The sequence below is a fragment of the Seriola dumerili genome, unplaced genomic scaffold (genome assembly GCF_002260705.1).
Source record: "Seriola dumerili isolate Sdu_G_001 unplaced genomic scaffold, Sdu_1.0 BDQW01000295.1, whole genome shotgun sequence".
Classification (NCBI taxonomy): Eukaryota; Metazoa; Chordata; class Actinopteri; order Carangiformes; family Carangidae; genus Seriola; species Seriola dumerili.
In genome coordinates this window covers 643,529-667,533 of record NW_019174550.1, presented here as the reverse complement: position 1 = coordinate 667,533, position 24,005 = coordinate 643,529, and the positions used below count along the sequence as shown (strand labels likewise).

The 24,005-nt window shown below is 41.0% G+C and overlaps 1 protein-coding gene across 1 annotated transcript in view; it reads left to right on the top strand.

The window, feature by feature from the left end:
* The window catches only part of ppp2r5b (protein phosphatase 2 regulatory subunit B'beta), a 36,842-nt gene that overhangs the window by 8,517 nt on the left and 4,320 nt on the right, over positions 1–24,005 (top strand). The window contains exons 2-8 of the mRNA XM_022758355.1: positions 11,032–11,228; positions 13,414–13,515; positions 14,605–14,697; positions 15,178–15,308; positions 16,486–16,545; positions 19,548–19,656; positions 23,575–23,628. Coding sequence (XP_022614076.1) covers positions 11,032–11,228; positions 13,414–13,515; positions 14,605–14,697; positions 15,178–15,308; positions 16,486–16,545; positions 19,548–19,656; positions 23,575–23,628 — 746 coding nt within the window. The remainder of the gene's footprint in view (positions 1–11,031; positions 11,229–13,413; positions 13,516–14,604; positions 14,698–15,177; positions 15,309–16,485; positions 16,546–19,547; positions 19,657–23,574; positions 23,629–24,005) is intronic.

Genomic DNA, 24,005 nt, shown 5'->3' with positions numbered 1-24,005 from the left:
CAAACAATTGAATTAATTCAGCTTATTCGAACTGGTAATGACAGAACAATGTAAACCGACTGTGCGTGCCTCATTTAGAGCACGGTGTGGGGTCAAAAATATTACAATAAACCAAGTTCTAAACCAAACAAACTGTGTTTTATGTAACTTAAAGTGACTGCAAAGAAACCTGTGATAATGCTGTGGGGCTGTATGTGAAACCTGTTTGAGTTTGCATGTTTGTAAGTGTGGTGAGACTGGATGAATATTACCGTAATCTATTTAAATTGTGTGCTTGTGGGTACGGCCATCACAAGGAGCAAAATCTGTGAGTGTTTTGTGTCGAGTTCAGGTATGTTGCTGACCTTTTTTTGGGGGGGGGGGGGGTACTGCTTAAGTACTGCTGAAGTAGAGGAAGCTGTTGTTGCACATCAGATACATTGTGCTGTTCATTGCACTGATGTTCGCTTGCTAACTGGCAGCAACAGTTAGCAAGCAAAACAACCTAGCTAGCAAGCTACTTAGCTTTGAAAGCTGTAGTGATGTGTGAAGATGCAAGAATGAATTTTGCTGTGCCACTTTGTGATAAGACCATGCTTTAATTTGATAAAAAGAAAATCTTTGAGGAGTTGGTTTCAAGTGCTAACTGTTTTCTGTTACAGTAAAATGATGGTAAAAGTGAACTTATGCCAATTAGTGATTATGGGATAGCGGTCAGTGCTCAGTGTAACTGTAGCACTAGTAGAGGAGAGTCATAAAGTCCAGTAATGTCCGTTATACAGCAGTACTGTACCTACACTTTGCAAACCTTCCACATTAGACTGTCTTGATTTTAAAACTAAAATTTCCTCCTGAAGAACAGTGAGTAATGATGTCAAAAGATAAAACTTTTATAGTGTACTCTATGATGCAACAGTGAAACACTGCAGACATGGTGAAGCACATGGTAAAAAACTGATGTTATTGTGTCTGACAGAGACCCTGGTGTATTTCAGGTGTATTTTCCTGCTTAGATATCATTGCTCTCATTTCCTTAGATGCTGTTATTTGTCACAAAGGACATTTTGTCAATGCAACATGTAACTGAACCTCCCATGAGCTATCCCGCATATTAATCTGTGTGTTTTTTTTATTTTTATTTGTCCAGCATGTGTTTGTTCACATTATGATATAATAATGAATGTCAGGCACGCCCAGTTTCAAACGTGCTGTTTACTGTAAAACAGCCACCTTCTCACACAGATTGTATGTGAGAGATTGAATGAGTGTGTGTGTGTGTGTGTGTGTGTGTAAGGGAGAGGCTGGGTGGATGGGCCTGGTGTTAGGTTACAGAAGGCACAAAGTAGTTTTTGCTCTGACTGTCTCAGATCAATTAAGCGGGAGAGTGGGGGAGAAAGTGAGGCGCGTGATGAAAGAAATGGAGTGGATGAGGAAAGAGGAAATGACTGAACATTATGTTGACAGGTGGAGGAGGAGCAGTGGGAGGAGGAGAGATAAAAAAGAAAAAGAAAAAAAAATAAAGGCAGAGGATATTGGGATATTGCTGAGGAGAGAGTGTAATGAAACGGCCAGCGATGCAATCATCACAATCGCTGCTGCTGTGTCACCGAAGAAAGAGATGATTCTTGAAGGAGTAGACTGAAGCTTGGGCAAATAAGCTCTCTGATTCAATCACCAGCAAGTTTCATCTTCGCAGATGTTCACTATTAAATATGCTCTTGTGGTTCTGAGGCAGTGCAAAGCTGAGAAAACAAAGACAATCAAATACAGGACATGCAGAGGTGACGCGTTGTGACTCAGTCTTGATGGAATTTGTGCAGGAAGACTTGTTTTAGATGGGATATTGAAATGATATTTGCTGGACAGGGTGTTTTTTTTTTTTTTTTTTTTTTTACCAGTTGCAATAAATCAGAACCATCTTAAAAAACAAAACAAAACATGCTTAATCAAGAAAATGTGCGATTCTTTTTTTTTTTCTCTCCATTTATCACATTTCCCTGTTTGTGACACATAGCACAGCGTGGAAAAGCACCATGTCTGATGTATACACTAGAGCAAATCAACAGATTATTATTCAACAAGTGAGGGGTACAAAGCTGCTAATCAAATGTTGAGGATGTCTCCAGCTGGGATAAGCGTCTCCCATATTTGTTTACTCACTGTCTCCAATTTGTGTTTACATCTCACACGGCAAATATTGCTTTCGAAGGAGAATTTTAATATCTTAAATTCCTGAAAGCCACCCTGCGGTCAAGGAGACTCTGGACTTTCAGATAAAATGCTCAGATTTTATTGATATTAATGGAAAATCTATTCATTGATAGTGATTCAGCTGATTATAGGTAGAGTCAGCGACAAAAACAGCCCAGACAATAGATCTGAACCACAGCCTGTAACGCCCAGCTGGTCTCTGTTCATTATGCTGTGTGTTGGAAATGTGTATAATTAGTAACATGGGATTATTTAAAGATGGGTTTAGTGCGCCACTTAATCTTTTCCCATGACTTAGCTTCTCTTGCAGCCTTTGTCTCAGACTTTTCTGTCTACGCACCCTATAAAAACTTTCTGCCATGTTTTTGAAATTCACTGCCATCTAAGTACAGTGCTGTTTTTAAGCAAAGGTCCTCAGATATAGTTGCTGTCACTTTCATTGTTATTCATTCACGAGCTTAACTTCAATCGTTTCTATTTTTCAGATGGTCGACATCTTAATTTGGAATAAAACTCACGGTTTGTGGCGCTCCTCAATAGGGAGGATCAAAAATTGAGGAGAGTGGCTTTATAATTATGTCTTATTTTATGCTAATCAGAATTTCATCGCAGTGTTTTTGGCCTGAAAAATAGGAGAAAAAGATAATTGTCACATTCTTTAAAACTAGAAGCTTGCCAGTAAGCACAATTGTCCATCAACACTGAATCCGAGAACATCATTCCTGTAATTTTATGTGCAATTGATATTGACCCTGCAAACATCCTGCAGCATTTTGAAATTCAGTCTCTGTCTGTCACAGAATAATCTTCAAGAAAAAACACTTCAACTTTTTTTTTTTTTTTTTTAAGCTGTCAACCAAATCTCCCAGTTTTCATTCGCGAAGTGAAGTTATATTATGTTTTCCTCACGTTGCCATCACATGACAGAACTTCCACACTCGGGTGACGTGAAGACAACTGAGCCAAGCTTCAATTTGGTGATGAGGACGATGAGATGCAGTTGAAAGCATTGATAGACAGACAGTGGACCTTGAGTTTAAGCTGTATTAACTGATTTTTTCCGGCCATTTCATCTTTATAAAGTTAATATGGCGAACTTGTTAGCAAAAAGTTGTTTATTTACACAGATCTGATCCAATTTGGATATTTGGAATTCATCATCATGGCATCATAGGACAAATAACTCACACAGTTCTGGCTCTGAATCACAGTGAGCTCTGTCTTCATACTGTCATTTTTCCTGTGATGTTAACATTAGGGTTCGTTCCTTTCATGCTTGTTTGTTAACCGTTCTTCTATCTTATTACTTCTTGCGTTTTATGGTCGTTGTTTGCCCGTGTTTAATGTCACAACGCTATGAACTTTGGGTAATTTCCTCGGGCAAAGTCTGCAGAAATGCGGACTTAGGGAAAGTGTGCATAAAGGGCTCAAAATGTCTGCAAGAGGAGCCCCTCATGCCCTGGATGGTTTGACAGCGGGACGGCTCACGAATGTACCGTGACCGCGCCTCCAGGTCTGTGGGTCTGTGAGGGGGGACATTGGGATTGGGCCTTTCATTCATTCTCAGTCATGTTTTTTCCATCTGATAATTATTAATCCAATATTCACTCAGCTCTGTATTGGTCTCCACTAACTCCTGAGATATATAACTACGGAACTGCAGGTTCCTTTTGATAATTTCACCCGTTTCACATTACACACAGTCATTTGATCTATTGTTATAATAAAATATTGATAAGTGCAGCTTTAACCTTAACCATTGTTTATGTGCCACATCCAGAATGTTTCCTTAACCAGAACCACTCTGTAGTTGTCGTATGTAGTTGGTATTGACAAAATAACCATAAAAACATTGTCACTGAATGTAATTCTGAGTTTTGCAATAATCACTAATCGCCCAATATTTTGTCTCATCCCAAAAATTTTATTTGAGGTTAATTTGACCCTTACAAACATCCTGTAGAAGTAAACTCAAGTAAAGCGGAAATATCCACATCCAGATAAGTATGAAAATATAATGAATTGGTGCGGGACCGATCCGTGCGCCAAATGTCATGAAAATCTGTTCATAATTTGGTGAGATCTCCCGCTGACAGACAGACAAGCTCACTGAGCGGAATAAAACACCACATCCTCAGCACAGAACACAAACCTGTCCAAAAATGTGCTCGTTTTCTCTCCTGCTCTGTCGGCAGGATAGACTTGATTATCAGTAACGTACAGCTCTATTTACATGTCATATGCTAATCCCCGGCCCGGTCTCATTACCTATTCTCAGTACCATCACCAAGTGACTACTTCCAAGAATTTCCTGCTCTAATTTAAAGCAGCAGGATGATTCGTCCTGTTCTTTCTCAGCAGGTAAATTGCTGTTTACTCCTCAGTCTTCTTGAAAATCTGAAGATGGGGCGACAGGAGGAGGAGGTAGTCAATCACACACGATAACATCCCTCCTCATCCCTCTTTCTAATCGTGCTGTTTATGAGCAGGGTGATGGATAATGGGTTGTACATGTTTCCTAGACAGTTTGTCGTGTGGTGGATAGATCGTGTGTTTTCAGGAGGATTAGATTATTTCGAGATGGACTCACAGCGTGTGACTTAAACCCCTTAAGGTGATATTTATATTGCCCTGACTTTTACGCTGCATGGCGTCTCACTTCTGATGGCTGCTGTAGCTCCTTCTACTATTTATAACTGTGTCTTTCTTTTCTTTATCTGCCTCTTTCTCCCCTTTCCCCTCCCCTCCCATCTCCCTCTCTGCGTCACTGTATCTGTGCATTGAGCATCAGTGTGTGCTTAATGACAGAGGTGCAGAGGCGGCTTGGATGGTAGCTAAAACAGAAGCTGTCCTCCTCTCTTTCTGTCTCTCGCTCAGTCACACACTCGGCCCCAAACAGAATAACTGTTATTTAAAGACTAGAGCGGTGCTTGCTCATTAAAAAAAAAAAAAAAAAAGCCTCGGAGAGATGGATGGGTGGAGGAGATGGAGGGGGTGAAGAGAGGGAGCAAGGGAGGAAAAGAAGGGAGGTTCCTCGTGATGGAGGGGCATGATGTCATCTTTTAACCCTATACCGCTCCCCTCTCCTCCCTCCTCTTTCCTCCCCAGATTCTCCCTCTCCTCTCCGTGTCTCTTTCCAGCAGGACTATATTTAGAGTTGTGCAGCTGTGTGTGTGTGTGTGTGTGTGTGTGTGTGTGTGTGTGTGTGTGTGTGTGTGTGTGTTTTGATGCAGGCTGCTTGGCACCGCTCAGTTGTATATGTTGCTGCTCCTTTTACCAAATCCATCCACCCCTCTGCTCTCCTCTCACTCTCACCATCTTTTCTACATCACATGCTGTCTTCTCCCTCTCTGTGTTAAAGGTCGTCTTTTTGTTTTTTTCATCATCTTCTATCTTTTCCTTTTCTGTCTGTTTAAAGGATGAGTCTGGAGATATTCTATATTTTTCTGATTGGTCAACAAATCCCATTGAAAGATCAAAACTAAGTATTGTCTGTGTATCCAAAGCCTGATATCGATTATTCCTCTGTGCCATTGAGCCTAACTATTAAAATCACATGTCCCTTCATTACTGTGAATATAGTCATAAACATACACTGTCCTGCTGCTGTAAATACTCACTTATAGTACCAAATGTATATTAATTTACGGCTGAAAATAGTCCCAACAAATGCACTATTTACTCCTGTTCAAGTATCGCTTGTGAGGAGTTAGTGCCTAGCTGTTTTAGGAAATTACTGATCCTTTTTAAAAAAAAAAAAAATAAAAAAATAAAAAAATAATGGAAATATATACTTGATACATTTTCAAAGGTTTACATCATTATTAGGAACCAATGGGCTTGGGGCTGAGTGCCACAGAGTATCAAAATTGGAAAAGAAAACTAATAAAAAAACACATTGATGGTTTTTATAAATGGTATAAATGCAATATTTTGTCATTTCAAATCTCAATTATTTGACGTTTTGAAAGAAAAGTAGCCTGTTAATCTGAAACAGTTCATTCAGGGGAAGATCTTTTCTCACCAGACTCCACTTAAAATCTGCCAATTTAATATTTTGTTATTTACTAGCAAATGACATCATACAGCACTCCTCAGATCCACTTATGTATCTATAAAAGTTAAAGTGAAAAGAAGCTTTCTGGACTGCATTTGTGACCTGTGTCCCATTGGTCTTTAAACAATGTGAAGGACTTCTTTCAGACTTTTTATTAGCCCCGTTTTGTTGGACTTACCTCTTTTTTGTCATGTTATGTTGCATGACATTTCTTAATTGCTTTTTGCCCACTTCCACCTTCTACTGCACCCCCAGCCCTCTGTGGAGAGGGGAGCTCCCAACGATACACTGTATCTACGTTATACAGTATAAAATGAGGTTGACATAACTTGACATGCAGGTTGGAGTTATCTTTGGCCTTCTGTGAGCAAAACATACTTGTTGACTTTTTAATACTTCACAAGAATTACACAATATCATCTACATAACAAATTGCTTGAGTGAAGATATTACTATTTTCTAACTTATTTTTTTCTTGTATATCTTATCATGAAATCTGCTAGTTACATTAAAGTATTAAGTAGCATTCATATATTCAACTTTAATATATTTGCCCTTGGGGGCAGAAGTTCCAGCTCTAAACACAAAATTCATATAGTATCACCTTCTACACTTGATGTGGGGAATGTGTTAGCGAGCAGTTTACAGTTTACATCTGCAGCAGACATGGATTAACATCACCACTCATTGCGAGTCATGTTTCTCTCCACATGGTGAATGTAAGTCCCCTGTTCGCTCTCCTTTTAGCTGCTTTAGCTAATTGGTCTCAAAGTTAGCTAGTGAATAACTTTGGCTGTCTGTTGTTTGGTGCTGGACACGTAGTGTGCAATGGGTTTATCAGAGCTTTTTCACTCAAAACAGATGAGAGAGGTGCCGGTGAACTGACAGTAAACTTTAAAGTTGAGGGCCATAAAACCAAAGCAATTAGCTGAAAGAAGCTAAAACGCTCTGTAGAATGGAAGGGGACTGCAGTGTCGGGTGGTCATTCCCTGTGAGTTTGTCAGTAAGAGTGACCTTTAGATTAATTGTTAATAAAGATATTGAGTCAAAAACTGATTAGCGCAGCTTTTAAAAGAAAAAAACAGCGTAATAAATTATACTTTTTAGGTGTGTGTGTTTATTTACACACTTGTCATCGAAGAACATTAGCAATAATACACAGCTCCAGCCACTTTGTGTTAGCACTGATTAGTGTTTATAATAAATTAAATGACGAATGTAATTGCTTTTCTTAGGCTGCCCTGTGTGTTGTATGCCTGCTGTACCTAACTGTTTTTACATGCTTTTATAATTGTGGTCATGTAACTTTGGTAATGGTGAGCCATGTTAAATCTCAAGGGACTTTCGGAGTTCATAAAAGTAAATAAATAAAGACGTAAAATTTAACTGCGCGCATATAATGTCGCATTTTAAGTTTTATGGTCACAGCTCGGCAGTTATTCCAAATACTAATTTGGATTGTCAGAAACATGAAAATAGCTCAGTCATCAGTGACTCGCTCAGTGTGATTAAGCTCTTAGTTAATATTGTAATCACTGCACTGACATGATATTAAAATCTGCTTTGAATGAATGAGTCTGGAGCGACCTGCGTTGACCTAATGATAGTGCAGCCAAAAGGAAACCTGAAATTCACTTCACTCAGTATTACCTCAGTTTGGTTTCTCCACTGTCTCATAATGTGAGTCTGTGTCTTTCATTTTCTCTCCCTTCACTCTCTCACACTTGCTCTCACATGACCCAGCAAGTCCCTTCATTCCCTTCATCGGCCCTCTCCTTTTTCTCACCTCCTATCTCGCTCTCTTTCTCCACACAGTGCTCATATGCAGTTTTTCTGTCCCTTTTTCTTTTCACCTCGCTCTGTTCTTCTTTCTCAGTCCCAGCACGGCACATCTTCATACAATTACTCTCCATTAAAAATGGATTAGATTTCACCTTCACAGTCTGTCTACAGATGGAGAACAGGAGGGAGGGAGGGCAGAAGACAGAGAAAAAGGGGGGGGGGGCTTTGAGAAATCAGGAGAGGACGAAGTGATGTGAAGGAGTAGATTAGGAAGGGGCAAAGCAAGGGAGGGAAAGGGAAAATAGAGTGGTAGAGAGAGAATGGAGAAAATGATAGAAAGAGAGTGAGGAGTGATGGAGGGTGAGGAGGATGAAAAGATTGAGGCTGCAGCTATCTCAACAGCCAGAAGACATGATTACAGAGGGGGTTTGTGGTCACCTTGCACATTTTAGACTCACATTTATTCTCCCCGCAAAGTCAGGAGAAATGGTTCACCCTCTTTAACTTTTCACTCAGAAAATCGTGTGAACTCTTTGATGACTGCGTGACCAAAAAGTTTGCATGATTTTATTGCTCAGCGCAACTCGATGAAGCGGCTCATGGACGTCAACACTGGGTTTAAAATGGGCTTAAAGGAAATCAAAGAAAAGTTTATGCAGGTCATGTCATGAACTGGTCAAAACATGAGGATTATAATCTTTGCTACATCACCATCTAGTAGCATTGTTAGTCATAATTGGTAGAAGAAAAGCCACTTTCAATGGTCTCAAAAGAGCGTGTGTCCTGCGCCTCGACACATCGAGCAAAGGGCAGTCCTCGTCTTTTGTTCGTTTGCTTCTACTTTGAGCCTTTCGGCACCATGTAAGAATACTTATTCCTCTTAAGAAAGGCGTAGCAAAATCTATATTTAACACATTAAATCACTTACATTACATTCAATTAACATTGACAACGACTACCAGATAACATGTCTTAAAGCTTTTTTAATGTCCAAATATACAATGTATAATTATTATGCAGTAAGCCCTGATGCAAGTGTCCACATGTATAAGAGTGAAAAGGGAGGTTAGCTTTGACAGGTATTGCATCACCAGTCAGTCGTCCCCCCCCCCCCCCACCTCCTTACCCCTCCTGAGATTCCCACCTAGGGGTTAAGAAGGGTTAAATCTAATCCGCTCCTGCTATGTTTGTGTATGTGTGTGTGTTTGAGGGAGCCTTGGATCATCCGCCTTCCAACTGCACAGTTAGTCTAGACTGCTTCCCATGCAGCCATTGTATCCTCTTGGTAAAGCTCCATTGTCTTGCTCTGACAGAGGGAGATTATTTGCACAAGGCTAGAACTGCACTGAGTTACAAGGTCCACCTATACAGCCTAAAGCAGCCCTCATACTTTTCACTGAAAATATGAGCAAATGGCTTCATCATCTGAAAAAACTCTGTCTAAACCTCAACAGGGGTTTCGTGTACAGACCTAGAGCTGCAAAGACTCTTTATTTCCCACTTAAAACTGTTTATTATGAACATTTCCAGTGCTATAAAGAAAAACAAGGCAGCCCTTTAAAGGGTTTAAAAGTTGTAACTAATGGCTTTATTTATGGTTAATACATCATTAACTTCTGCCCTGCCATATACATCAGTTACACAGCATTACTAAGACCAACGTTTGGGATGTTAGGTTGTGAAAATGCCCGCTGAACCCACAAGGTGTTCTTATTAATGGTAAATGAACTGCACTTATATAATGTTTTTCTAGTCTTATCGACCACTGAATGCGCTTTACACTACAAGACACATTCACCCATTTACACACATTCAACACAGCACATTTTCTATCTGACACACACTGATGATCAGGGGCGGTTCAGGGGTTCACCGTCTTGTTCAAGGAGACTTTGACATGCAGACTGGAGGATACTGTTGAATCCCAGCTTTACCTACAGTAAATTTGTTAGGTAGAGGCTGGATTTAGCTGTCAGTGCTGTGCCAATCATTGCTGTTTTTCAGTTTACGTGCAGGATTTTTCCACTGGTTATGGCTGGTCTGAGTGTTCTTTGCTACCAGGTCTCTCTAAATGCGTGGTGTGCACCTTCAAAACACTAACATGATGGCCAAAGGTGTTCAAGCTCTTTTTTTGTGTATTTTTATATCATTTATCTAAATATAGAGCATATATTATATAATATGTTACCAGCTTCACATACATCTCAATCATACAAGGATCTAAAATCTTGGATATTTCACTGCTATATTTAGCAATTGAGTCATCAATCCTTTGGTTACCCAGAAGAAGAACCAAGCATTCCCATTTGGCTGCTGTCAAAACCTGTAACTGTCTATTATGGTGTTTATTTCATTTTTGAAAACAACAACTTTTTTGCATGATGCTCTTACAGGCTGAGCTGATGAGTTCCACGCCCCTTTAGGCTCGTGGCATCAATTTAAAGCTCATTGTACTTGTCCAGTAATCCATGGGTTTCAGCCACTTTCTCTACATCTGTGAAAAGTGGAGTTTTCAGAGGTACAAGGTTTTAATCTGACGGCCGGCAGCAGGTTGTTTCATTGTGATGAACAGGTCTGGAGAACGAATCTGACAGGTAATAGGACTGAGATACAGCACAGCCCTCTGGAGGAAGGTGTGTGTGTGTGTGTGTGTGTGTGTGTGTGTGTGTGTGTGTGTGTGTGTGTGTGTGTGTGTGTATGGATGGTAGCCTCTGTGTGTGTCGGTGTTTACAAATGTGTTTGTAGAGTTATAGTCTATTCTCTTTCCCTCATTACCTTTGAGAGAAGACCTAGCCTGTAGAATACGTCTCTGTATACTCCAGCTTGCTTTCTCACTCTCTCTCTTTGTCAAACGATTCACTACCAAACACAAAGCTCCTTTCAGGAACGCCATCGGATTTTGCTGAGCTGTATTGCCTTTTTCTGCCCTTTTAACCTCCTTGTCTAATTCTTTCTCTCTCTCTCTCTCTCTCTTTCTTTCATCCTACCTCTCAATCATCCAGATGCCCCGGTGGCAGAGTTACACGACCTGTTCTGTAAGAAGCTGCAGCAGTGCTGCGTGCTGTTTGATTTCCTGGACTGCGTGGCCGACCTGAAGGGGAAGGAGATCAAACGTGCAGCGCTCAACGAGCTGGTGGAGAGTGTGGCCACGAGCAGAGGAGTCCTCATAGAGCCTCTCTACCCAGAGGCTATAAAGATGGTAGGAGGGGAGGAGAGGGCTGGGTAGGGGTTGGGACGATTGATGAAAGACAAATGGGTAAATGCTAAGTATCCAGATGCCAAAAAACAAAAACTGAACATCTGAACACAGACAGTGACAAACAACGGTCGTGGTAGATGAGCAAGTGGATCAATAGCTAAATGGATGGAGGGAGAAGGAATATAGAAAGCCAGATATACATTTCCACAGGTGAATCAATCCTCATCAAATGCAACACCTGGTGGCTCGACCCCATAGCAAGAAGAGATGAAGAGAGGAGGTGGGCAGGGAGGGAAGGATGAAGGAGGAAAAGAGAGAAGGTAGACAGTGTGGTATACAGCTGAGGAGCTGTGATGGAGTCTCCAGAGGCTATAAACAAAGGCGGTGACAAAGGAGAGGAGAAGAGAGAGGAACGTAGGGATGGATAGATAAAGGTAGGAAAGGAGAGACAGAGTGTTTGCAAAGAGTGCTCAGAAGCAACGGGCTGCACAGATGGTGAGAAAGAGAGGGATGGAAAGGGAAGACAGAGTGGAGTGTGTGGTAGAGAGTGTGGACACCAACAGAGAGCACCACAGATCCCAGAGGATATACAGAAGAGGAGAGGAAGGAGGGATTGAGAAAAGAAGGATATAGCTTATGCTATGGAGCGACGATACCCAGAGGATATGAAAATGCTGATAAGACAGAGGATGGGGAGGAAGGAGAATCTGGTTTAATGTGTGGCCACAAGCTTAAAAAAAAAGCTTAAATTATTAGGTGACCAATAATGGAGCTAGTGGATAGTACTGTAAATGCATAGCTAAAGTGCAGCACCACAGAATGAATGTAATATAGCGGAAAGAGAGGGAAATTAGGGCCTACATTCTATACTATGTTATATATTGACTATAATTCATACCAACCAAAACACAACAGTAGTTCTTTTCCTCCAAACAGGAAGGACTGTGTAGCTGTGCTATTGGTTCTGTGAGGCTATACTTTGGCACTGCAGTGCTTTGAGCTAAATGCTAACATCAGCATGCTATCATGACCACAACAACAACGCTGATGTTTAGAGGGTATATTGTTTACTATTTTCACCTTGCTGTCACACTTACATATGTAGTGCACAAGTGCTGGACCAACCAACCGACTGACAGACGAACAATGCCACCGCTGGCTAGCATGGATAAAAACAACAAAAGCATAGGCCTATTTGCAGCTTTAAGTGTCAGTGTAATCTGAACATGAAACCTCATGAACATTAGAAACAAAAGAGATACTGTGCGTGGAATAATGAAAGGAATGCTAAAGGGTGAGAGGCAGACTGGAGGATGGGAGGGAAAGTGAGTTAGGAAGCTCTGAAAGAATGAGCATGGAAACATGATAGGATGGGTGAGGAGTGGGGATGGGTTAAGAGAGTATTTACACGGTGTATTAACCGTAGCGAAAGGAAAGAGTTGCAGAAAGATTTGAACCTTTTGTAAATCAAACTGAGGTTTACATGGTCATAGGAAATGAGCCAATATCCTCCTGCAGTGAGAAGTTTAATTAATACAGACATATGAGGTGGACAGTGAGAAATGCTGCTGAATAAAAGGGGGCATTGGGATTTAACATGTTTGCTTTTTGCCATATCGTTTAAACAGTGGAAATGCATTAGTTGAATTAATCATGACGTAGCGAGCAGTCAGGCTGCATAACTTATTAGCTGTTCTCATAACACAGTCTGTGAGCAGCATCAAACATGGCCGACAATAGCTTAACTTGTGTATGACAGCGCAGAAACCAAAAACAGTTAGTGAAAACCACAATTTCAAAATAATGTTTTTTTTGGGTTTTTTTTTACCTGATGCAACAGTTTCTTATTTTGACTGGACAGTTTCACCTGCTATGTAGTGCAACACTGCCACCTAACACACCTATTTTATTAACTTGATCCAGCTGATTGCACCACTTTACTTCCCCTATAATACAGGTCTTGTCTATCCTTAAATTAGTGGAATGACATGTTCTAATGTCTCTTTCCATCTCTCCACCCCTTCCTTTTTCACTTCACTTTTCTCTCTGACCTGTTTTAATTTCACCCCCCCCCCACACACACACACACACACACACACACATTCATCTTTTCCACCCTATTTTTCATCCTCCTGTTCCCATTACTTTCCTTCCCTCCTCCTCCTCCTTGGTTGTGGTTTTCCAGATCTCGGTAAATATCTTCCGGACTCTCCCGCCCAGCGAGAATCCAGAGTTTGACCCTGAGGAAGATGAGCCAACACTGGAGGCCTCCTGGCCGCATCTGCAGGTACATCACATCACGTATACACAAATTCATGATAAGATTATGACCGTATTTACATAATTTCATAATTCGCTGAGGTAAAGGGAGAAAAGGGCAGTCGCTCTTGGAAAGGATATGTTAAGCAAAATGTGTTGACTTTGGCCTTTCTGGGAATTATTGTGATGCACTTGCTTTGTTATTTAAGCGAAACACAATGCAGTGTCAGTATAAGTACCATGAAAAATGGGCCCTACTGTAAGTTATATACTATATTTAGGAGGGCGGACAGTGCCATAATGCACACAGCTCCCACCAGGTGTTGCTCCTAATGCAGCGTTCAGCATTTATCAGCACATAAACACACAGTGAGGTCGTTTGGATCGGTTAAAGCAGCTGTTTAAAGCGAGATTTTAGCAAAACACAACAGTTTCATCAGCCTGAATCACAAAATGGAGCACTTCTAAACAGACTGTCCCAGATGACATTTGGGTGTGGCGTACAGTCACTTCTGCACCTTCAGGAAGAGATGAGTCGATACATAAGCGTAAAGTCCACTCTGTCTCATGAAACCAAATCAATTCCTTTTCTCACTCTGTTGGTATAAAGCGTCACTGTCTGTAAACTCCATAAGTAGATGAAGATTTCTGGCTTCTAGAGCTCAGATTTTTCCATGAAGTCACCTCTTGTTGCCATTGGTAGCAGTCATGAATGAATCATGCTATGTTGCCCAGAGCAGCTTTAAAAAACAAAATGCACCATTTTGAGAAATACACTTGTTCGACTTCTTGCAGAGAGTTGGATGAGAAGATTGGTATCACTCTCACAACTGTCCAATCAATATAAAGCCACAGGGTGCAGCCTGTTAGCTTAGCTTAGCATTAAGCCTGAAAACATGGGGAAACAGCTACCAGAGGTAAAATAACCCCGTCTTACTATACCTTACTAATTAATATGTTTTATTCCATTAGCTTCATCCGGTTATAGGGAATTATGTGTACAAAGCAAATAGGAAGCATACACTGTAGATTTATTTTTCAGAATTGCTTAACTAATGATTAAGACAAGCACAGAGACACAAGATGTCTAATCTTTTGCTGTTTTTGCCTCTGCCAGCTCGTGTACGAGTTCTTTCTGCGTTTCCTGGAGAGCCCGGACTTCCAGCCCTCCATGGCCAAACGCTATGTCGACCAGAAGTTTGTCTTGCAGGTAATCCTCTCTCCTTTCCCTCCTTGAAAAATATTGTTTGTCTGCTGAAAAATGCTGTCAGATTCAAAGCTCTAAGGTGTTTCTAAAATCTGAATAAATGGGAAGATATAAATAAATGAGGTTATTTTTTGAAACACACCTACTTGTACTCTTCAAGTGCTCTTAAGTTTTGGTATCTAGGTTTGGGGGCATGCATAAAAAACTGACTTAAAGATGTCACAGTTCTTGTTATAGATATTATGAGGAAAAAACAGTTCATGTAATATTAATTTTGTTGTGTGGGTAGTAAAAATATATTTCTGATGATGAAATGTTCTCACAAGAGAAAGAAAAATAAGAGTTTATTCAGATATTGAAATCAGTGTGGGAGGAGCTGGGTGTTATAGTGAGGAGGTTAGCGAATGAATGCAGGCACAAGTGCAGACATACTGTACAAACATACTGTATTTGTGTGTGTGTAATTATCTTATTTGTGTGTAGCTGCTGGAGCTGTTTGACAGTGAGGACCCCAGGGAGAGGGAGTACCTAAAGACCATCCTGCACCGTGTCTATGGAAAACTACTGGGCCTCCGAGCCTACATCCGCAAACAGATCAACAACATCTTCCTCAGGTAACAGGCTGCGATCTACCCATCCAACGCACAGGACTTAAAGGCGCTGTACATACAGCATTTTAACATCAAAGATTAGTCAACAAAGAAAGACCATTAACAGGGAGAAAAACTGCCTCTGCTACCTTTTCGATGTATTTTTATATCACCTGCATAAAAGCTAAACGACACACAATTTGCGACTTTAAACCAGTTGTTACTGAGGGCTATCATCGGCTGTTGAGGCTGACAGCTTGGTGAGGAGCTAATCTTTTCCAAAATAGCATTTGCCTTTTCAGTGTGCCATCCGTCCAATTTATCTAATCTTTGTGGGGCTTCAGACACAATAGAAACAAAGAAAAAGGTGCGCTGAAAGAACTTTTGGTTCCTACAAGAGTTCCTTAATTTTAGTTTATAAGTTTTACTTCCTGATATTTGAAGTTCTTTCTGGTAAGAAAAAAGAAATGAGCAGCAGGAAGGACAAGGGCTAATGGAAAATGTAGGAACACCAAATGGTACACGTTGCATCTAAAAGGGGTATTTTGTAAAAAAAAAAAAGCAGTCTTATGCACATGGACAGACATGCACAACCATGACTGTGCACATTTGCTCTGACAGCCCCGCATCTTCATCCTGCATCTTATGCTGCGAGATGAATCATTGTGTAGTGACACAAATCTCATCAAATTCTAACAAAAGTGCTGTGATGTACAATCACGTTTCATCTCTTCCCCTTCACCAAGTGCGGCTGAATTGGTGTCTTTTGTTGTGTTTGCAATATAATTCAAGCGCGACGCTGCAACAAGCTCTGTTTCTGCTTCACTTAACTGCTTTTAGTGTAATTGTTTGTGCCTCCTCACAGCTGCAAGGCAAGCATATTTCATTAGCTCATATTGTGCTTCTTTTTCTTTCGTTTGTCTGACGTGATAGCATCACAGAGATTACACAGGAGATGGCAGGAAATTGATCAGTTCTTTAGGAAAGGCGGACATCAGGACATTTTGAAGCATGGATTCACTTTATGCAAAGAATATGTTTTAGTTGCTTTTACTATTGTGAAAGTTGGAACTGCTGCCTAGTCTGATGCATCATTGAACGTCACTCTTTGTGTGTGTGTGTGTGTGTGTGTGTGTGTGTGTGTGTGTGTGTGTGTGTGTGTGTGTGTGTGTGTGTGTGTGTATGCTGTTTCTGATTTCAGGTTCATATATGAAACTGAGCACTTCAATGGAGTCGCAGAGCTGCTGGAAATCCTTGGCAGGTTTGTACACACACACACACACACACACACACACAGACACGCACATTTTGTAATATATCATGGCCTGACAAATGCATTTAGAGTAAAATTGAATAATAGGCACTCACGGGCTTGTACACGTACAGCAGCTGTATGTGGCCAGCTGCTCCTATTCACCAGACAGCTAGTAACCCAGTGAATTAAACAACTATGAAAAACGACAGGAAAAGCATAACCACTGTGTATTCATTTTCATTTTTCATCCATCATCATCGCTTCCTTATTCGTATCAAGTGAGGACACCTGTGTGGAGCCCATTGGAGTGAGAATTAAAAGATGAGGAGGGGAGGGAATGAGTGAAAGGTGGAGGGAGGTGGCAGGGAAATAGAGACAGAAACAAGAGGCGGGTTAAAGACATAAATGAAAGATGACTCAGACGTTTGTGTAGTTTGTTGTCTCTGCGGCCAGTAAGAGAAATATGAGGAAGATAGAACTGAAGAGAGATCAAGGCAGGAAGTCCAACTGATAAACACGTCTTGCTCTCTGCTTGAGCTCACACACAAATCAATGAGAACAAGAATGGAAAGATGACAGTAATAAAGAGAAAAAGGGGGAGGGAGAAAATGGAGTCTGGGTATAAACAAGGTAATTTTATCTAGTTTGTTTCTCTCACTCGGTCTACATGCGAAACGGTGAAGGGATATTGGAACATTGTCTTGTTTACATCTTATTTGATGAAGGGGTGCATGTAGAGGCTAATTAGCCGGCTGTCTCGCTATCTTAGTGAAGCTAAAGCAAAGGCTAGTTATTGTGTCTGTGCACTTGTTTGCATTCTTTCTATATATTCGCTTTTTTTATCTCAAGGACATTGTGTTGATTGCTCAGTCTCGCCAAGAAATTGACAAATTGATCCAAGAAAATATTCTGTGTCTGGGAGAATGACGGCAATGAAACGGTTTCTACAGCGACGCTAGCTTAATATGCAGTCGCTGGTTTATGTAATTGTGCACTAAGTTGATGGTTAGCCTCAATCTTGAGTTATTGATGGTTGTATTAACTCTCTTCAATTCTTTCCACTATATCATGTTTGCTGCTCTGAAGTTTGTTGGTCAGTTACAAACGTCTCCAAGTGTGAAAACTTGTGACAGCAAATTCAGGATGATGCTACACTACATGACTTTAACCCCAGTAGCTTTCATGATCATATTAATACATCATGTCATATCACATATTTTTTTTAAATATATATATATATACATATTATATATATTTTCTCTTGTCTGATCCCACAAAGGAATCCTGTGTCTCCCTGTGGTTACAACTTGTTTCTGACACTGAAACCAGCGTTTCTCACAGCAAACATAAAGATGGAAATGCAGTTATAGGGAAATATGTACAAACACAGTCTATAGTGGTGACCTATTATATACTATAACTATAGCATTGTAAACACGACTGTTGCATTGTGTAAATAAATTAAATTAGCTTACTATTGCACAGATAGCCACCATGTATAGATGGGATAGGTAGCATCACAGAGGAAAGGAGAAACCATCAGATGTAGCTACTTTACATGAGCATGATGATTTCTGAGCCCACACGGTCAGTGACAGCTGTGTGATGTTACCTGGATAATGTTTGCGGAGCCAAGTATTCGACACTAATAAGACAGAAATGCAATCAATAATCTGTATTTATGTCAAACATAAACCAAAACTCTGGAGTGTTTTGTCTTTATTCTTAAAGGATGAAGAAATTCATCACTTTAAGAATAAATTCATTCATTCAAACCCATCATCACCACAATCTCACCTGTTAAGGATCAAAAAGGGAGTTTTGAGGTTTGAGAATTAGAGGTTAATGGAGAAAAGAGGGAGGAAGGTAGAGGAGAGGATGAATCCAAGGTGAGGAAAGAGGGATAAGAGATGGAGGGAGGATGAGCAAGTGAACAGTCAGTGAGTCAGAAGTGGAGGAAAGAGGGAGAGCAGGAGAGGAGAGAGAGAGGTTTGTATTCATGTTGGTGGTAACAGAGGTATTTATAGCTCCTCCCACACACGGAGGATGCGTTGTACAGAAAGAGGGAAAGAGAGAGAGAGAGAGCAAGAAGACAGAGGTATTCAGAAAAAGGGTGAGAGGGAGGCAGAGAGACAGATTAGAGGAACAACAGGAGTGAGACATTATTGAAGGAATAAACAGACAAAGCTGCTGTTAGAAAACGAAGGCAGACGCAGACAGACAGTCTTGTCTCAGACTGACTGATGCAAAGACACTGATATCAAACTGACAAACAGCTCCGAGCGCTGCTCGATAAGTGTCATACTTTCCAAGTTTAGTTCCCACTCTTCCCGCCGCTCACACTTTTCTATCTGCAGGCTGAACTGCCGCTGTGTCAGTGGAGTAGTGAGCAGAGCAGACCACGCATTTGTCCAGTCACTAGGAAATGAACTCAGTACAAGAATAGACTCCACCACACAGACCAAAGCAGATGTGAACTGGCAGTTTTTGGAGTAATATGTGATGTAAATAGATTGTACTGTTCTCTGTAGAGTTAAATACCAACTTCACCACAGAGGATTACATTATTAGTCGTGAAGTTACAATAGACTTCTAGTGCCATGACATAACGTTTTCTTTCATATTTGATTGTCTAACGGCTGATCTGGATCACCTGCTAAAACTATTTATTGATTAATCGATTGGTCGACTGATCAAAAATTCATCAACAACCATTCTGCTAATCAATTTAAGTGGGACTGTTTTTTGTAACAAAAACAAGCAATTTGATTAAGTCTCTTTGTGGGAAAGGTTTCATTGATTGACCTCAAAATTATTGAAAGGTTAATTAATAATGAAATGACTCAGGACTCTCTGAATCATGTCTCATGTTTATGACAGATTCTAACTGAAAGAGAGACAACGTGACAGGAGTGGAACACTTCGCATTGTTGTTTCTGCCTGAAAGAAAGCAAACATGAAAGCGAACTGTGACTGTAACTTTAACCATCCTCTCATCTCCTCTCCAGCATCATTAATGGCTTCGCTCTGCCTCTGAAGGCCGAACATAAGCAGTTCCTGGTTCGGGTCCTCATCCCGCTACACACGGCAAAGTCCCTTTCGATCTTCCATGCACAGGTCGGTGATTTAATCCTTAATACATCAACATTTAAAGTTCTTAGTTCACACATTAGACTGTTTCCTTTGGTAGCCTTTGGCCATGAAAACTTGCCAATTGTTTTTGACCCCCATTTATGTTTAATGTGACACGACAAAAAAAAAAAAATACACAGCAGAAAAATTTGTTGATGTAGTTTGATGCTGTATCTATCCTGACATCATTTCCGCCATCTCAAATCTAAGAACCTCTTGCTAGTGTTTTTCAGGATGCAAGAGCCACTGAAATTATATTTGTATCTTGTTAAACTAAAACTATTAAATCAAACCCAGATTATTAACTTTACATCCTTTTAAGCTTAGTGTGCAGTTCTTCTCCTGACTGAAACATGCTTTACTGTAGGCCGTAGAGAATCCACCACCTGCCGTAGGATCTGATTGGCTCTACTGGCTCCTTTTCTGTACCTCTGAGCCTGTATTTTCTTCTAGCAGTAACCCGAGGCGTCACCAAAATCTCCTGTTAAGAGTTTGTGTTTTATGTAACGGTTAGCGGTGTCTACGAACATTTGGCTGGAATACAACGTGCATGTTTAAGGAGGAAACATAGGAATCAAGCCCTAAGTGCACCGCAGCAGTGGTAGTGTCTTTTTCCAATGTGTGAAATCTGCCACTAGGAGGCAGAGTTGAGTCACAGATAACACTGCAGAGAGAGACACACTCACCTTTGAATTGAGTGTGTGCCTTTGGTTTGTGCTTTGTGTATGACTATGTGTGTTTGGGCTATCAAAATATTTGATGACACAGATGGTAGTCAGTCTGTTGTGTGTGTGCGTGTGCGTGTGTGTGTGTGTGTGTGTGTGTGTGTGTATGTGCCTGTGCATTTTATTTGTGTCACACATTATTTGATTATGCAGAAGGTACAGTTTGTTCTCCACAAATTGGTCTGTGTGTGTGTGTGTGTGTGTGTGTGTGTGTGTGTGTGTGTGTGTGTGTGTGTGTTTATGGGTGGTGGAGTGGGTGGTTGTGTTTGTGTATTCTGGGTCTCAGCATCACCGTGCCCTACATTTCTCCTCCCCGTCTCTCTCCCTGCGGTTCACACACATACATTATTCACACGCTCAAACACACACTCAGTTTGACGGGGTCACGGGGGAAACGGCGCGAGTGGACAGCAGTTTTGCACTCGGTAGGTGTGGCTGCGCAGGAGTGACCCAGTTCTAGATCTGAATATCAAAATATAATATCACAGCAGCACCTTTTTAATAATCTTGAAGCTTTCTCAACACTGTGAAATACATTTGAGTCATCCCTCCTGTAGTAAGGGCTGTAAGGGCTCTCTCATGTGCAGTCAGGTCAGTGAACTGTAATAACAGCTGTTTCAGCTATAGTACGTAGACACAACATGGTTACACATCATGGCTCCAAATAAATTCATCTTTTCTAAGAACCCGGTGAACACATCCTTGTTTTTCTCTGCTGTGAAAGCACCCCGTACGTTAGTGTTTTCCAGGGGTGTCATTTTTTGTGACTGATGATGTTCATACTCTAATTTGATTGGTGCAGTTTATGATATCACTTCAGTTCGAACGGTCACACAACCTCGCTGACGTTTTTATCCATGTCTCGGTTCCATTTGTGATTTTAGCACTTTTGTATTTGTGATTTTAATCATGGTAACGCTTCCTTTTCATTTGGGCAGCTGTCAATGACGACATATCCCTGACACGCATGCGTTGGCGTTGTTATATCCCACCAGAAGCTCAAAATTGACTTTTATTAAGCTTTAAGTTACATTTTTGAGATATACTTTTTACACCTTGGACATCTTTAACTATGTATCATAACCAGATGAAGGATTTTAGACATCAGACGTCTGGATCTGAAGTTATCAGAGAAAAAAGCTGAGGAGATGTTAGGCAGCTCAGCTCCCAGCCACTGGAGAGGTCCTGTGTCTTTGAACTGCGTCAGTGAATCACTGGTTTCTAGCATGAAACTTAATCAGTGTTTCTACTAGTTCTAATCCCCTGGTCCCTAACTCTGGATGATTCAGATTACCGTCAAAAAACTCCTGAACGTCTGGGTTATAAATTATCATAGAAACAATTGAAACAAAGGCTAGCGGCAGACTCTGCTCCCAACAAAAAGCATGTTGAGTGGGACTCAGTGCTAATGATACCAAGCTAAGCTAAGTATCTTTCACTGTCTATGTGAAACCTAGTTATCGTAGCTTGTTAGCTTTTACTATCTGAGTGACATACAGCATGAGGGGTCCTTCCTAATGCTGAGTGATGTAAAGGAACAGATGTCTTCAATTGCTAACAGTCATCTGTAACGCTTTGTATCAGGCCACACGGGATCTGTGATGTGCTCCAGTGAGGAGAATTCAAATTTCATTTTGACTTCAAATAAAACTGTGAATAACCACGTTTATACAGTGTCTGACAAAGTTATAGAACGAACCTGTAAAATCCTGGCAAGGTTACTTTTTAATGTGCAGGTCATCACAAATTCCCAGGCGAGGCCAACTCTCTAGAGTGACTTCATCCCCCCAATACAAAGCCTAATTTGACCTGTAGCCTTGACAAATCAATATTGGTAAAACCTCAGCCTTTGAAAGACTACAATGTCCATAATCCTTATCCCAACAACGGCCTGCTGCACCCACAAAGCCCAGCCTGACAACAGAATCCAACATCATATTTACCCCAAGCGATTCCTCTAAAGCCTCGCTAATGCTTTAAATAGTCTGACCGCTCAGCACCTTCATTTTAATCCTTCTCTTTTTCCTGCTTTTCTTTTTATTCAAGCCTGACATCCCTGCTTTCACCAGTCCCTTTTTTTAGCCTCCGCTCCCTCCTTCCCTGTGCGTCTGTAAGCATGTTGTGGTGTGAGTGAAGGACGGGAAAGTTAGGGATGGAGCAGACAAACAAGAAAGGTACACTGTACTAAGGAAAGGGGATTAGACAGGGCAAATAAAAAAGATGAAAGCTTCGGATGATGTGAAAGCCAGACAGACACAGAGACAGACAATGGAGCTACAGGTCAAGAATGAGACCAAGAAAGAAACAACAAAAAAAAGAAAAGAAAAGAAAGAAAAAACTGATCGTCCTACAAAAAGATACAGAACAACCATCAACAATCTGACAGTACGCAGAAAAAACTGCTCAATCCAGCACACATTTATTTTATTGACATTCGAATGAACTTATGTGAAAGCTGTAAAATAGACCCGCACATTAATAATGTGAGCAAGGCAAAGGTATAAATAGGACCGAAGAGAAAAGACAGAGGCAGAGACAAGAGGTCTAAACTCTATCTCACATTGCCCTTAAGGGACTTTGTGTGTGTGACATCACTCCTTCCGAAGTAAACACACACACACACAGTCTCCGTCGCCACGGTGCCCACTTGCCACGGCAACCGGCCTGGGTGGAGGGGGCAACCGCAAAACACACACAGGCACATGTACGCGCTCACACACACACACACACACACACACACACACACACACCACACACACACACACACACACACACACACACACACACACACACACACACATACACACGTACACACTTGCTGAATAATGGGAAATGAATGCAGATCATATAATAGGAGACAAGACCTTGATGTAGACTAGACACACACACACACATACACACACACACATAGACACACTTGTGACACACACATCTCCCTTTGGAAAACTTGTCTTTCCGATCTTTAGCAATGTATAATCCTGAGGGATAAGTGCTGAGATCCCCATTGTCTTCTTGACAGCTTCAGGGTGTGTGTGTGTGTGTGTGTGTGTGTGTGTGTGTGTGTGTGTGTGTGTGTGTGTGTGTGTGTGTGTGTGTGTGTGTGTGTGTGTGTGTGTGTGTGTGTGTGTGCTGTTGCATTGGTGTGTGTGTTCTAACATGGTCTCCTCTGTCCTTACAGCTGGCCTACTGTGTGGTGCAGTTTATGGAGAAAGATGCTACAGTCACTGAATATGTAAGACTGATTTGCTACCTTACTATACTTACAACACTTGCTCATCAATTCTGGTTTGTTACATTTGCCATTGTTTTCAGTGGAAAAGCTCTGATAAATCCACTGTACACACCACCTGACCAGCAGACGGACACGGTTAAAACACTCGCTGGTGAACATAGTGGTGGAGACCAGATCAGAGAGAATATTGGACTTATATTCATTCACTCGAACAGTTAAACTTTTGCCCACACTCTGCTGTGAACATCCATCACAGTTTAAAGGCTCGCTGATTCAACTTTGATCTAAAATATATAGTTTTCCTGAGCAGTCAGCAATTATTTTAATAAGTGTAGTGCTGTCATTACAGATAGAAATGATGGACTAAACTACAAAAT